The 13,421-nt window shown below is 37.3% G+C and overlaps 2 protein-coding genes across 2 annotated transcripts; one reads left to right on the top strand and one right to left on the bottom strand.

Moving 5' to 3' along the window:
* The first annotated feature begins 532 nt into the window (after window positions 1-532).
* LOC135631953 (ubiquitin C-terminal hydrolase 15-like) lies at window positions 533-11,455 on the top strand. The gene is made up of 15 exons (XM_065140124.1): window positions 533-883; window positions 1,462-1,648; window positions 1,739-2,345; window positions 4,397-4,823; window positions 4,925-5,363; window positions 5,469-5,620; window positions 5,721-5,818; window positions 6,857-6,942; window positions 7,042-7,204; window positions 7,700-7,823; window positions 8,002-8,159; window positions 8,244-8,328; window positions 8,812-9,024; window positions 10,398-10,459; window positions 10,532-11,455. Exons 3-15 carry the CDS (start codon window positions 2,059-2,061, stop codon window positions 11,070-11,072), a joined length of 2,835 nt encoding a protein of 944 aa, XP_064996196.1. The 5' UTR covers window positions 533-883; window positions 1,462-1,648; window positions 1,739-2,058; the 3' UTR covers window positions 11,073-11,455.
* Window positions 11,456-11,514: 59 nt separating this feature from the next.
* LOC135631954 (uncharacterized) lies at window positions 11,515-12,563 on the bottom strand. Its single transcript, XM_065140125.1, has 2 exons — window positions 12,260-12,563; window positions 11,515-12,049 (listed from the first exon to the last, which is right to left on the bottom strand). Exons 1-2 carry the CDS (start codon window positions 12,484-12,486, stop codon window positions 11,617-11,619), a joined length of 660 nt encoding a protein of 219 aa, XP_064996197.1. The 5' UTR covers window positions 12,487-12,563; the 3' UTR covers window positions 11,515-11,616.
* Window positions 12,564-13,421: the final 858 nt, after the last annotated feature.

Genomic DNA, 13,421 nt, shown 5'->3' with positions numbered 1-13,421 from the left:
GTTCCCCGATGAGACAAAAGCCATGGAGATGAGGCCAAGAACGAGCTCATGTGCATGTGTCCCGTTGGTGGGCTTGGTTAAGTAAAAGTAACCATGGTAGAAGACAGGAATGCTTATGGAGTAAGGGGACAATGAGGCGGTACATCTATCTAATCATCAAAATGCCGGCAATTACAATGGTATGATGCCAATACAAGTTTTTGTGCAACTCCACATGTTTCCAAGGCAAGAATTATAGGATTTGTTTTCCCAAAGCTCCATGTATGTGTCGTATTAACCTGGAAAGATTCAGGGCATAAAAAGATTAAGACCCTCAGAAACAATCTGATCTGTATATTAAGAAAATAAATGTTGATGCATGCAAATCACTGATAAATTAGGTAAATATTACTTCAAATTTCTTTGATCTCGTCGTAGAAAAATGATGCCTTTTCATTGATATTCCAGTGAATCTAAGGAGACTTTGGGTTCGTAATTGTATGTAGGACACAAGATATTACAGAGCTTTGACTCTGTTTCCTCTGCCAGGGTTTACCTCCAACTGGTTGGAGTAGGAACAGGAGGAAGGCCAACAGATGCACACAAGGAGGTGAGCACCGGCGGTCTGTTAATTATTACCTTCGTTTCCTTTTATGAGCCATTTAGTCCTGGTGAGCAAAACAGCTACAGAGAGAGAGAGAGAGAGAGAGAGAGAGAGAGACACACACACACACACAGGGGTTGTGTGTGTGTGTGTGTGTGTGTGTGAAAAGTACCACGGAGCCAGCAACAGCTCGGAAGAAAAAGCCTCTCCTTTCCTTGTGATAATAGCCTCTCAAGAGGAATTTGGGGAATCTTCGGAGGATGCGAGGTTTTGATGCTTAAGACATCTCTATCCTTTGAGGTAAGAGCGAAAACCGCATCCTTTTGCCAATTAGTGCCATTTATTTTTCGCTTTTGGTATTTTTCTCGACCGAAAAATTATCTCTTTTGATTCTTTTTCTGCTTTTTTTCTGGCGCTTTCTTGCTCGGACTTTGATACAAGAGGGATTTTTCCGAACTTGTTGTTCATGAGTAGTCTGGAAATGCTGGATGCAATGCGTGTTTTTGTTAGGAAACTGGTAAAAGTGCGCATGTATTGGTCAAGGGGCAGAAATCGTGTGGGTTTGTTGGGAGTTAACTCTTTGATTTGGTTCTTCTCTGCCAGAGACTGTAAAACAGGGATCTTGGTGAAATGAAATGGGCCTCCCCTCTTAAAACTCCTCTCATCTCTCTCCTCGACGGTCTCCTTCTCGAATCATGATTGATGCCATCGCGTCTCCTTCAGTTTGGGTTGCATTCTCGAGTAATTTCGATAGACAATGGAGCTTGAGAAGAGCTTTACTTTTAGTCACTACTGAGTTCTAGTTTTCATTTTCTTGAGATGTTACTTTGTGATATGATCTTGTACTGAACTTGCATGCCGAATTTGGTATCCTGCAGTGCGCCATTCCTCAGTTTCTGTGTTGGTTAAAAAAGCTTGAAGATAGAACATTTCAGGCTGAAGTTTCTTAGTTGGTTCAAAAGCTTGGAATTAGGATATTCCAGATTGCTACGTCTCTGTTGCTCGTAGATCAAGCCTGGATTTGATTCCTCCTCGTGATTATGTGTTGGTCTCTAACAAAAACTAGTAAGGCTGCTTTCATTTTTTGGTCTTTCTTTTTGTTGCTTCTTTAATATTTATATATATTCCTCAGTTTTTTCTTGCTTGTATTTTCAGAAGGAATGTCTCACTGGGCCTGATCTATCTGGGTTATTTAAGGGTAATTTAACAGCAATCTTTTTCTTCCTTGGAGAGAAAAAAATAGTAGTTTTTTTTTTCTGGTACACACGTACCCGAAACTTCAAGAAAAATAGTGAGCACAAAGTTGTGGACCTATCTGTGCTACTGATTTTATGCTTTTCAAACATGTCTCTTTATAGACAAAAGGATTTCTATGATCTTATATGAAAATAAAGGAGAAAGTACCGTTGATCAACTGATATGAATTCCTACGAGTAGCACAAGTTGAAATTGGACATGAGTCTGGTGGTGGGGACATGCTTCTGCCAAGGGAAGCTGACATACCTGCTCTTTTCATTTTCCTGGTTGTGCTTCCTCTTATCACTTATGTTTTACTTGGGATATGGAACGAGTCTGCAAAGAAGAAGGCAAGGATAGGTTTGCTTGCTCAGCTTGCTGCTGAAGAAGCTTGCCAAGCAGAAGCAACGACAACTGCTCATGTTCCTTTAATTTTGCCTTCATCAAGAAGCATCTTTCATGAATGTAGTAGATGTTCTGCTCCTGCTACAACACGCTGCTCCAGGTGCAAGTCGGTTAGATACTGGTATGAATAGTACTACGTTCATGTATTTCTAACAATGTCATAATTTCATAAGCTCTTATGTTTTTCAACAGCCATACATTCTTTCCTGATCGGAGAATATTTTGCTTCATCAGAAGCTGCCACAGATGTGAACTGAACACTTCTCTAAACATAGTTTATTCTAGATTGCTAATTGGACATGACAGAAAAAAGGAAGAGGTGTTGGAAGTAATGATAATATTATGTTGATGATGAGATTTGTTTAGCAAATATTGTTCCATATGATGTTTTTGTGCCCCAAATAATAGTATTCAAATGCAATAGAAGGATGGATGATGAAGATGATAATGTGATTGTGTGAGAAGATGTCAATTGCCAAATCTATTTTGTGGACTGGTTGGGGCTCATAGTGCACTTGTGGCTGATAAGATCTGATGATAGGAGAATACCATATTCCTTACATCCTTTTTTATGCAATCACAGGGATTCTTGAATACTTTGGAAAGATAAAATAGGCTAATAAGACCATCATCATCATCATTATTATTATTATTATTATTATTATTATTATTATTATTATTATTATTGTTATTATTATTATAGATCACTGATGAAGATGATAATAGTTGTAGGTTCAGAAATTTGATAGGTAAACATCTTGAGAGTTGAGACATAGTCACAGTTATAATAAAAATATTTTTTCTTACTAAGAGATAATGTTTATAAATTAACCATTCTATATGCCAGTGATCAATGGTGCTGAAGTTGTTCTTGTTAAGCAAGCACCTTTGCTAGTCTTGGCAAAAAAATATAATTGATAATATTTCACAATTTCACTGCATTGCATTATCTGCCCTTGTCAACCTTCATATACCTTTTGGCTAGATTATCTGTTATAAGCTTTTTTATACTTGCAATTTCATTCAAAAGTTTGCATCTTGTTTTTGCTCTCTATGGGCAATGTTAACCAGGACATGGAAGACGTCTTATGTATCAGGGGTCCTGCTTCCTCTAGACATCCTAGTTAATGCTTGCTAACATATGATAGGATTATAAAAAATTTTCCTCATCTGTGGAGCAGATAAGCCTATGTAATCCTTTATTCATGCCATCATCTCTTGTTAATATACTGTAACTGGTCCTGATATCAGAAATTTCTAGGAACTAAAATGAAATGGTTCTCAAAGTTAATGCACTGTCCTGGTGAAGTTTCTGCCTATCTTTATTAATACTGCCTTTTTGGCTGCATACAAATGTTTTGTGAAGATAAAACAATTTACTTTTGCTATGTTATGGATGTGCTAGAGCCAATAAGTCGACAATAAAGGGACTAAGGGAGGTAAAATTTAGCTAAAGTTTGAACTTCAAAGAATCTCATTTTGCTTGCTTGAATCAATAAGCGGTTGTTAGTGGGAGGTTGAAGATGATATTGTTGAAAGTTGGAAAAATGCATAAGTGTGCCAGGCATGACATTTGATCACTTGATACAACTCAAGGCAAAAGTTAAAAGCTTCGAATTTTATAGAGCAATAAAGTAAGACATTCTTTATGTGTTATAGTGTTGGCTATCAGGAAGCCACATACCTAATTATTGTAGCAATCTAGAGCAGCTGATATTGGAGGTTGAGGTAGACAAAAGGGATTCTTAGGAAAAACAACACAAGAATAACATGGATAGTTGTTGAATGGTTTATGATGCCTCAAAAATATAAGATGATCACTATACAGCATTGACAGTTGAGTGGATTGATTCAAATCATTCGCCACAAGGGTAAGAGGATTTGCCCATAGTAGAGCTACATGTTTGAATGGTTTTACGTGGCAGCCAAAGAAATAGTTGTTACCTGATAGCTAATTCTTTCCTGCTTCTCATGATTGTTGTAAGTGATTTATTTGATATCTATGCAATGATTATAAATACCAGTCGGTACGTATCACACTGACTTATTGGTTCAAGCACATGGGATTTGAAAGGTGAAACTAATCTCAAATCCTTTGGGAGCTTTTTTCAGAAGTTCTTTTTCTTTTTTTGTCTTCTCATTACTCTACACTTATTCATTGCATATTTTCAGTTCTGGAAAATGCCAAATAATTCACTGGAGGCAAGGGCACAAGCACGAATGTCGACAATGGAGTGATAATTCCTTGAATGTTACTGCAAGCCTACCTCTTAATGTCACAGTCCAGCACAAGCCATTAATAGATAACATAAAATCACCTTTCCTTGGCAATGGTGTTGAAGAGTCCATCCGTTGCAATATTCATTATACCATGGATGATCCTTCCTCTATGATCATCAATACATCTCAAAATTCAGAGACTGGAAGGAAGCCATCAGAGAAGTTGGTCTTGAACAAGTTAAGAGGAGCTAATCTTAATGACAATGACAGTGCTACGTGTGTGTGTGATGAAGACTCTAGCTACGGTTTTTCTGCTCAAGCCTCATTGACCAGCTATAGGAATGTGTTTCCTTCAGTGGATGCTCCTGTGGTGCATAAGGTTCTTATGATTTAATGTCATATTGTATGTCCTTTCAACAAGTGAGTTAGTTTTTTTTCTTTTATGCACTTTCTTACTACCTTATTTACTGATGGTTTTAGTTGGCAAGTGGAAACTTAACTGCTTCCTCTGGACAAGTCCATTCGAATCAAGAGACCAACAGTTCATCTAACACCAGAAATGTAATGTTTTACCATGATACGTCAGCAGATGAAACAAGAAGGGGATTGGAACAAAATGGCTCCTCTGTATTGTCATCCCCCTTCCATTTGGATCAAGATGTGATAACTGAATGCCAAAATGGTGGAAATATCAGTTCAGCGAAAGTAGACACCTACGGGGCTGAGTTATCTTCTGCTACTGAAGCAGCCCATGTTAGGTACCCTGATGAACATTCAGCTAAACAGAGCATAATGTACAGAAAGCCCCCCTACACTTTGGGACACTCATCTTTCTTGTCACAAAACTTAGCCGAAAATGGTTCAAGAGAATATCATTCTCAAGGATTAGAAAGAAAGAGCGACGAGGAAAGAGGAACTAGTAGGATAACTGGAACTTATCGTGAAATTCTGTTGCCTATACTCTTAGCTGTTGTGGATTTTTTTTGGCTTTTGCTTATTGTTCTTGTTTGTTAACTTTGTGCAGCCATTCCACAGAAGAATCTCTCCTCTAACATCCACTTACAGGACCTCAACAAGAATCCAAGCATCGAAGGGAGGCTGACAAGTTCAAAGAAGATTTCTAAAGTTATTAAATGGAATCTTGTTGGATTGAGAAATGACAATAAGAAATCTAAGGTATGTTTTAATTAATTAATTAATTGATTGTTCTTTAGATTTAAAATCATGAATTTCTTTGGTTTAACATATTTCTGACTTTTGTTTTCTGAAACATCAGGTATGTCAGGTGTTGTTTCCTTATGAGGATGTTGTCAAGTTTTTCCAATGTGAAGAAGAGTACATATATCCTAGGGGGCTTTTTAATTGTGGCAATAGGTATGCATTAGAAAATTTTTTCATTTGAATGATTCTTTCTAGTGGAATCTCAATTTCTGGAAGGCTGGATTGTCTTCAGCTTGATTTGATATCTAATTTGTCAGTTTGAACCTGAATTTTTAAACATTAATCACTCGTGTCTTGTTGCTGGAGTATCTATGTACATCATGCAAAGAGATGATTGTTGCCCCTTGGCTATTATCCATTTATGCAGTTTATTTTATTAACTGTGATGCTTATGTTATTAAATTGAATCCTTATTTGAATCCATGATTTATCATCTATTACGCAAAATATGGTTATCGTAAGTTCTTCATGTGCATGTGCAACATATGTACACCAGCCAATTGATTAACTCAAAGAAATCTAGATTTGATAAGCAGAAATCTGTGGCAGGTAATAACTTATGTTTTAGAACACTATTTTGGAACAGTGTTTGGACCTTTGGATTGTTTAACATGAATGTCTAGTGTTGCATAGATGCATCTCTTTTAATTGGTTTAGACTTTGGTGTTTGATATGCTTAGGGACATCGCTGCATTCCTAGCATATGGAGCATCAGTAACCTGTAGATCTTCATAAATTCTGTCTTAAATAAAATAGCATGCTTCATGTTTCGAAATAATAATTCAGATGGTATACATTTATTAAGAGCAAGTGAATGGGTTTGCAACTTATTTGAGTTTACCGATTTGCATAACTAGTCCTTAAGTACATCACAACAGCAATGAAGATTTATACATCTTAATGTTATGGCTTTGGGCATGTGGTCCATGTGCCTAGTCTGTTCCAAAATCATATTGCACTTTTAGAAAATACTGATTCATTTTATTACTATTTCTAATATTCTCTAACAATTTCTCTATATAACTTCTATAGCTTTGTATTCATGTTATGGCTTTGGGCATGTGGTCCATGTGCCTAGTCTGTTCCAAAATCATATTGCACTTTTAGAAAATACTGATTCATTTTATTACTATTTCTAATATTCTCTAACAATTTCTCTATATAACTTCTATAGCTTTGTATTCATTGCAGTTGCTATGCTAATGCTGTTTTGCAATGTCTGACTGGCACAAAACCTCTTAGGATCTACCTACTTCGGAGATTGCATTCAAAAAGCTGTAATTTTGACTCTAGTGCTTGTTTTAATGATCAAACAATATCAGAAGTTTTATTAATTTATTTGGGTTTCTTCAGCTCAATTATTCTTCATTGTTTAGGTCATGTCAAAGAATGGTGCCTCATTTGCGAACTTGAGCAATATGTTTCAATGTTGCGGGAAGGAGGTGGTCCTTTATCTCCCAGTAGGATCCTTTCAAACATGAAAAATATCGGGTGTCGCATGGGTGGTGGTGACCAAGAAGATGCACATGAATTCCTGAGGTGTAGCAAATGAACCTGCCTCTTCTTTATTGCTTCTTTATTTGTTTCTGTCAAAGATTTTTGCATATCAGTTAGTTCAGAAGAGGGATGCAATAGTCTAGGCAAGCTAGACTGATCTTTAGTTTTAAGAAGGGTAGTGAGGGTCAGTAAGCTTGGGTCCAGTTAGACTGGACTTGTTGATGCTGGGTCTGGTTCCAGCCTTGGATAGGTTAAATATGAGTCAAGCTATCCCAGAAAGGGATTGAATTTGTTGTTTTATTTTTATACTGATAATAACTTGGAAAATATGCCCTAACCCGACCTAAACCTACTTGAGGAACTCCTCTTGGCTTTAGAGTCTGAAATCATGGACTGAGTTTAGTTTTATGGAATGGTGGGATTAGGTTTAGCATCATTCATTCCAGTCTCGTATTCTAGTTAGATTTGTCTACATACAATTTCAAGCAGCTACCTCCAACAGCAGTCATATTGATGCATCTTTTCCAAAACAACCAGGCTTCTAGTTATGTCCATGCAATCTGTCTTCCTCGAAGGAATGGGTGGTGAGAAGGAAGTTGATCCAAGGTTGCAAGAGACCACACTCATACAACAGATATTTGGTGGTCGCCTCAAATCAAAGGTATTGATCTAACTATCGCTTTGATGCACAAAAAAAAAAAAAAAAAAAAAAAAAAAAAAAAAAAAAAAAAAAAAATATATATATATATATATATATATATATATATATATATATATATATATATATGTTAGCTCAGTATGATCTCCTCAATTATAAATGACAATTAGTCCTAATGAAGGTTAAGTGCCTAAGATGCCATATTGAGTCTGAACGATACGAGAGCATTATGGATCTTACACTGGAGATACACGGTTGGGTTGAGTCACTAGAAGATGCTCTCACTCAATTTACTGCTCCTGAGGATTTAGATGGAGACAACATGTACAGATGTGGAAGGTTTGGTCAATAGTCCTTATTCGTGCATCTGAACCAAATTTGTTGTTTGTCCCAGCTGATTATATTCTTATTTTTGAAACATAGGTGTTCGGCATACGTTAAAGCCAGAAAGCAGTTGAGTGTACATGAGGTGCCAAACATACTAACTATAGTTTTGAAGAGATTCCAGGTATTAAGTTCTTGAGTAGATTAGTTTTAGTTTATGCTGGAACAAGGCTGTATATATTGATCCTTTCTAGATCTCTCACGGCAGGAGCCTTATGCACCGAGCCATCTTTTTTCTATATTGATAGACTTTAGTTTATGCCCTAAAGTAACTGCTTTGTGTGTCTGTGGAATGTCATTTGTCATGTGAAACATAAATGATTGGTTCTTGTCCATTCTATCAACATTTATTCCATATGTCATTTCAGGTTTCTTTTAAAATTCATGTATGATTAGTCCTTCTGTTGTGTGTAATACATGATGATATTGCACAATATCTATGTTCAAAAGATACTTCGAAAGCAATTATTAAATGGCCTTGCATATTGTTGACAATACTTCTTGTGAGTAACATTAGCCTATAAAAATAATTTAACTTCTATTAGATCTTTTCTTTGTATTCTGACCCCGTTTCTCATATAACATTTTGTTTATTTTGCTTAATTAGACAGGGAAGTATGGCAAAATTAATAAGTGTGTTACCTTCCCTGACATGCTGGACATGATTCCATTTGTGACTGGGACTGTTGACAATCCTCCCATTTACCTGTTGTATGCTGTTGTTGTGCATTTGGATGCACAAAATGCATCATTTTCTGGGCACTATATTTCATACATTAAAGATCTGGAAGGAACATGGTTCAGAATTGATGATTCTCAGGTAACTAGAGTTTATTAAATCAGTTTATGTTGGATATCATTTGTTACTATTTCCCCCAGCTTAATGGTGATCATTAATAAAGAAAGCTTCACAAACTGGATTTATGGCATTACTAGTGTATCATTGATGCGTCTCTCTTTTCGTTGATCAGAAATGCTATTTGTTGTTGGATTCTATTCTGATAAATTTATCTACACAACTTATTGAACATTTCATTTCTTATCAGGATTGCTATAGGTAGATTGCTATTTTGCATTATCTACACATATTGAACATTTCAGTTTGAATATATTATGCTTCATTTTACAATACATGTCTTGTGTGTTTTATTGCTTGGGTTTTGAAACATGTATTTCTGAATGAACATAAATGTCATTGTACTGTTACGCGACTGGTTGATGAACAACATTAGGAAAACAATATTGTGATACTCCAATTTTTCTGTCAGCTCTTCTGGATATTGACAGTTTTCTTTACTGCATAGTTAGTATTGTATCAGGTTTCCTGATGCAATTCAGGTTAAAGGATTATTAGACATAGGAAAAGCTATAAATGTACAGGCAAAAAAGCCATTCCAATATATAGATGTTGGGGAATGATTATATACACGATAATTAATGACTATATATAATCATCGGTGAGAATTTTCTGTAAACACTGCTACAAAATCTCAGAAGTCGTGCCAATGTTGAGCCTTTAAGAATATGGTGAATTCGTAATGGTTTCGAAGTGTGGATTCCTTCAAAGTTTTGCAAATACCATCCAGGACGGGTAGTATTTATTGGTCCGACAGCCTATTGGCATGCGGACCAGGAATAACCAAGTGGTACACCTGGTAAAAGGTTTGTATCATCCGGTATAGGAGTTGTATCATCCGGTATAGGGGTTGTACTAGATGACATCTTTATTTTTTTTTCACTTTCTTTTCAGGATAAATCTGAAACTAGGTATATATTGGCAGACTGTATTGGCATCATGTATAGGTCGCATTCGAATACGTCATGCCAGGACAATACTGGTTTGGTATCCAAAATTAGAAATCTTGACTCCTTCAATCTGATCTCATTTTCTATAAATGCACCTAAGAGTGAGCTAGGAACCTCATTTTTATGAGGAGCTTCTTAGAGCAAGAAATGTCTTGATTTAACCAGGGCTGATAGGGAGATGTGAAATCCCATCTCAAGTACATAAACTGGTCAGTGAGAAGGTTGATGGAGAGTTGAGATTGGACATCCTTCGTATCTTAAGTTGTTTTATGGATGAGTTGATTCATGATTACAAAAACTACTTTGATTATACTCACATATTTAACTCAAAACAGATGCAAGCATTTCAGGTTACTTTTATATGATCTAATCTCTTGCTTAAAACAGGTGCAAGCAGTAACATTGAGTCAAGTGATGTCCGAAGGTGCATACATGCTTTTCTATTCAAGGTATGTTAAGTCTGTTTTGGTGGAATGGTGGATTAGTACACATCAACTTGCTAAATCCAACCAATCCTGCAGATCTTTTCCACGTCCCCCACGAGGTTATGCAGAGAAAAGGCTATCGAGGCCTCCAACTAGTATACCAAAGAGCCAGAAAACATCAAAACATGTGCAACAAAGACGAAATGAGACATTATTTGCCCGAGAAAACTCATCGCACCAGAGAAACGGTTTTGGAAAAGAAAATGAAGATCTCACCGAGGATGCTGATGAATTCTTCCCGAGGCCCACGAGCAGAAACTTCCTGCCAAATGGAAGATATCCAGATACATCAGGCACAGAATTTTCTGATGCTACATCGAGCGACTGGACTTTCTTTACAAGCTCAGACGATTCATCCTTTACCACCGAGGGCACCCGGGATTCGTTTAGCATGACGGATTACGGAGACAATACCAGCCTTGATGGTACTATCTCTTCTCTCTTTGGCACGTTCTACGAACAAGAGCATGTAGATGGCAACAACATATCTTGGGCAAAATTCACGCCTTCCAGGCTGCAGAGGAGATTCTTTCCAGAGAGCACAGGTTGTGTCATGGATCGATCGATGCTGCCTTGACGAGCCGGCAGCGTACATAAAGGAAGGATTATTGACTGTGGCCGTGCTGCTTCAGCCGCATATGTAGTTGGCCAATGGGAGCGATCCCAGAAGAGATGACTGGCCTTGCTGTATCTTCTGGATTTTGGGACAATGTTAGTTTCTCTTAGTTTCTCGGGTGCAGCTGAGTTGTGCTTGTTGATCATCGAGCTGAATTCAACTCCGTCTCATGTCTTTTTAATCTAATGAGGCGTGCCTAATCTTCAGAATCCAAGTAATTTAGTAGAGATTCTCGATTTCTTTGTAGTCTTGTTGGATAAGAAATGGAAGAGAGAGAGAGAGAGAGACTGACTATTGTTTCACCTTCTTCATACGTGTCAGTGGATTTGTTCTTTTGGATGTTCCATTTGGTGTCGATACGATGAATCTAATTGCATTCATCCTCCCACTCTCTACAAGAGACTACAGTATGATTCTGTCGGCATGCATTTACGATCGATACCGATACATCATAATACATTACACACCGACATATACATGTTCTGAAACATTGACTCGCCTCGGTCTAAATTCTGTGACTGTCCATCGCAAACATCATCCAGATCTCATTGACTCTACCGGAGAACTCGAACGGAGAATTGTACTGCGCAACAGTATAAGCAGAGGTGGGATCTGCCGTCTGTCCTTTGCTGACCGCAGAGAACCAAATGGAGCCCTGAAGGCTGGAGTACAAGGCCGCCGCTTCCTCACCGACGCTGTCGTCATCCGAGATGAAGCCTCCGAACTGCCTCACGGCTGCGTATTTGAGCCCCCATGTCTGAAGCTGGAGTCCGTCGGCAGGCGGTGGATTTGGCTGGTTCTTCTTAGGCACGTAGAAGCTGACGACGAAGGAGGAGGCACAGAAGGGACCGTCGCTGGGTGCGACTTGGGTGATCACCGGTGCAGTCATCTCTATCTTTTCTCCGTATTTGTTCTTCCCTCGGATGTAATCAAATAATCTGTTCAAGTGATACAAATCATTATGAAGTTGGAAGAACATAAAAAATATAAATCCTAATGAATAATTAATGTACACAATATTTATGTGGTTGGATACGAATCAGTAGAACTCCTGTGAAGTAATAATAATATATTTTTATTTTCATAAAAGAAACAAAAAATCCGAATGCCCAACGTTTGAAGACGGCCACTGCTACTCGAAGGCTCACCGGAGGAAGCCCGTCCGGGTGGCGTTGACGAAGGAGATGTCGTCTATGGAAGAGGTCGACATCCATTGGGTGGAGTTGTAAAGGCGAATCTCGAAACCGTTGCCTTTGTCGACCACGTCGTAGCTCGGGCACTCGATGCGCTCGCACGTCGGAGGAACGGCTCGGGACCCGAGAAGATGAGCGGCGAGGAGGAGAACCGGTAGGATGAAGTGGGTCGGCGAGGCCATCAGTACGCTCGTCGGAGGTGGCGTTATAGAGGCGAAGGTACGAGCTACGGTGGGAGCTCAGAAGGGGTAATTATAGAAGACTTGTGTACGCTCGGACTGTATGCGTCCACGTTACCGAAGGGATGGGTTGGGAAGACGGTGAGATTGCCGTGGTGGAGACGTGGGTGGGTAGTATGCTTCCACGTTGCGGATTGCTTCATCTTATCAGGAGAGTGGTGGAAAGCCATCCACCCAATAGAGAGAGCTCCGGCGAGGGTGGGAAAAAGAAGTATTCAAAGATATATATATATATATATATATATATATATATATATATATATATATATATATATTCATAGAAAACTGAAATATCAGATTTATTCATTTCAATTTATAAATTTTACATGTTTTTTTTTGTGAAAGTAAAAATTTTATTAGATATATTTTATAGATTTTTCAACAATTAGTCCACCGTTTATTTTGTGATGCTACAAGTCATTTCAGTGGTCATCTTTTTTTGCTTCTGTGATAGCTGAAATTATTAATTTAATTTCATAAATATATAATTACGAAAATAATTTAAAAAAAAATATAAACGATTAAGTATACTTGGATGAATGATATAATGATAAAAAATTATTTAAGATGATACAATCATTAACTAAGAAAGTATATAGTTGTTGTAATTAGAAAAAAAATAAGATAATACTAAAACCTATAATAAAAAATAGTTTAATTTTTTTTAACTTAACTAATAAGATTATTTGTTAAAAAGTTAAATAACGATAAAATATCCTAACATCTATATGTGTCGAGACATCTGAATTGATTAATGTATTATTACGTGAATGATAGGTCGTATATTTAATTTCATGCGTAAATGTTATGTACGTATAATAAGTTTTTTTATTTTTAAAAAAATCTCAACACCATAATTGAATCAATCATTATGACTT

This window comes from Musa acuminata, chromosome BXJ3-2, assembly GCF_036884655.1.
Source record: "Musa acuminata AAA Group cultivar baxijiao chromosome BXJ3-2, Cavendish_Baxijiao_AAA, whole genome shotgun sequence".
In the NCBI taxonomy this organism is placed as follows: Eukaryota; Viridiplantae; Streptophyta; class Magnoliopsida; order Zingiberales; family Musaceae; genus Musa; species Musa acuminata.
The sequence above is the reverse complement of the archived record's forward strand: the minus strand, read 5'-3'. Positions and strand labels throughout refer to the sequence as shown.

Excerpts from the sequence above, each read along its gene's own strand:
- LOC135631953 (XM_065140124.1), top strand. The coding sequence starts at position 2,059 with ATGCTTCTGCCAAGGGAAGCTGACATACCTGCTCTTTTCATTTTCCTG. Across the intron at positions 5,364-5,468 it reads CGACGAGGAAAGAGGAACTA|CCATTCCACAGAAGAATCTC; the intron begins GTAGGATAACTG and ends AACTTTGTGCAG. Across the intron at positions 8,329-8,811 it reads TAGTTTTGAAGAGATTCCAG|ACAGGGAAGTATGGCAAAAT; the intron begins GTATTAAGTTCT and ends TTGCTTAATTAG.
- LOC135631954 (XM_065140125.1), bottom strand. The coding sequence starts at position 12,486 with ATGGCCTCGCCGACCCACTTCATCCTACCGGTTCTCCTCCTCGCCGCT. Across the intron at positions 12,050-12,259 it reads ACCCGGACGGGCTTCCTCCG|ATTATTTGATTACATCCGAG; the intron begins GTGAGCCTTCGA and ends TCACTTGAACAG.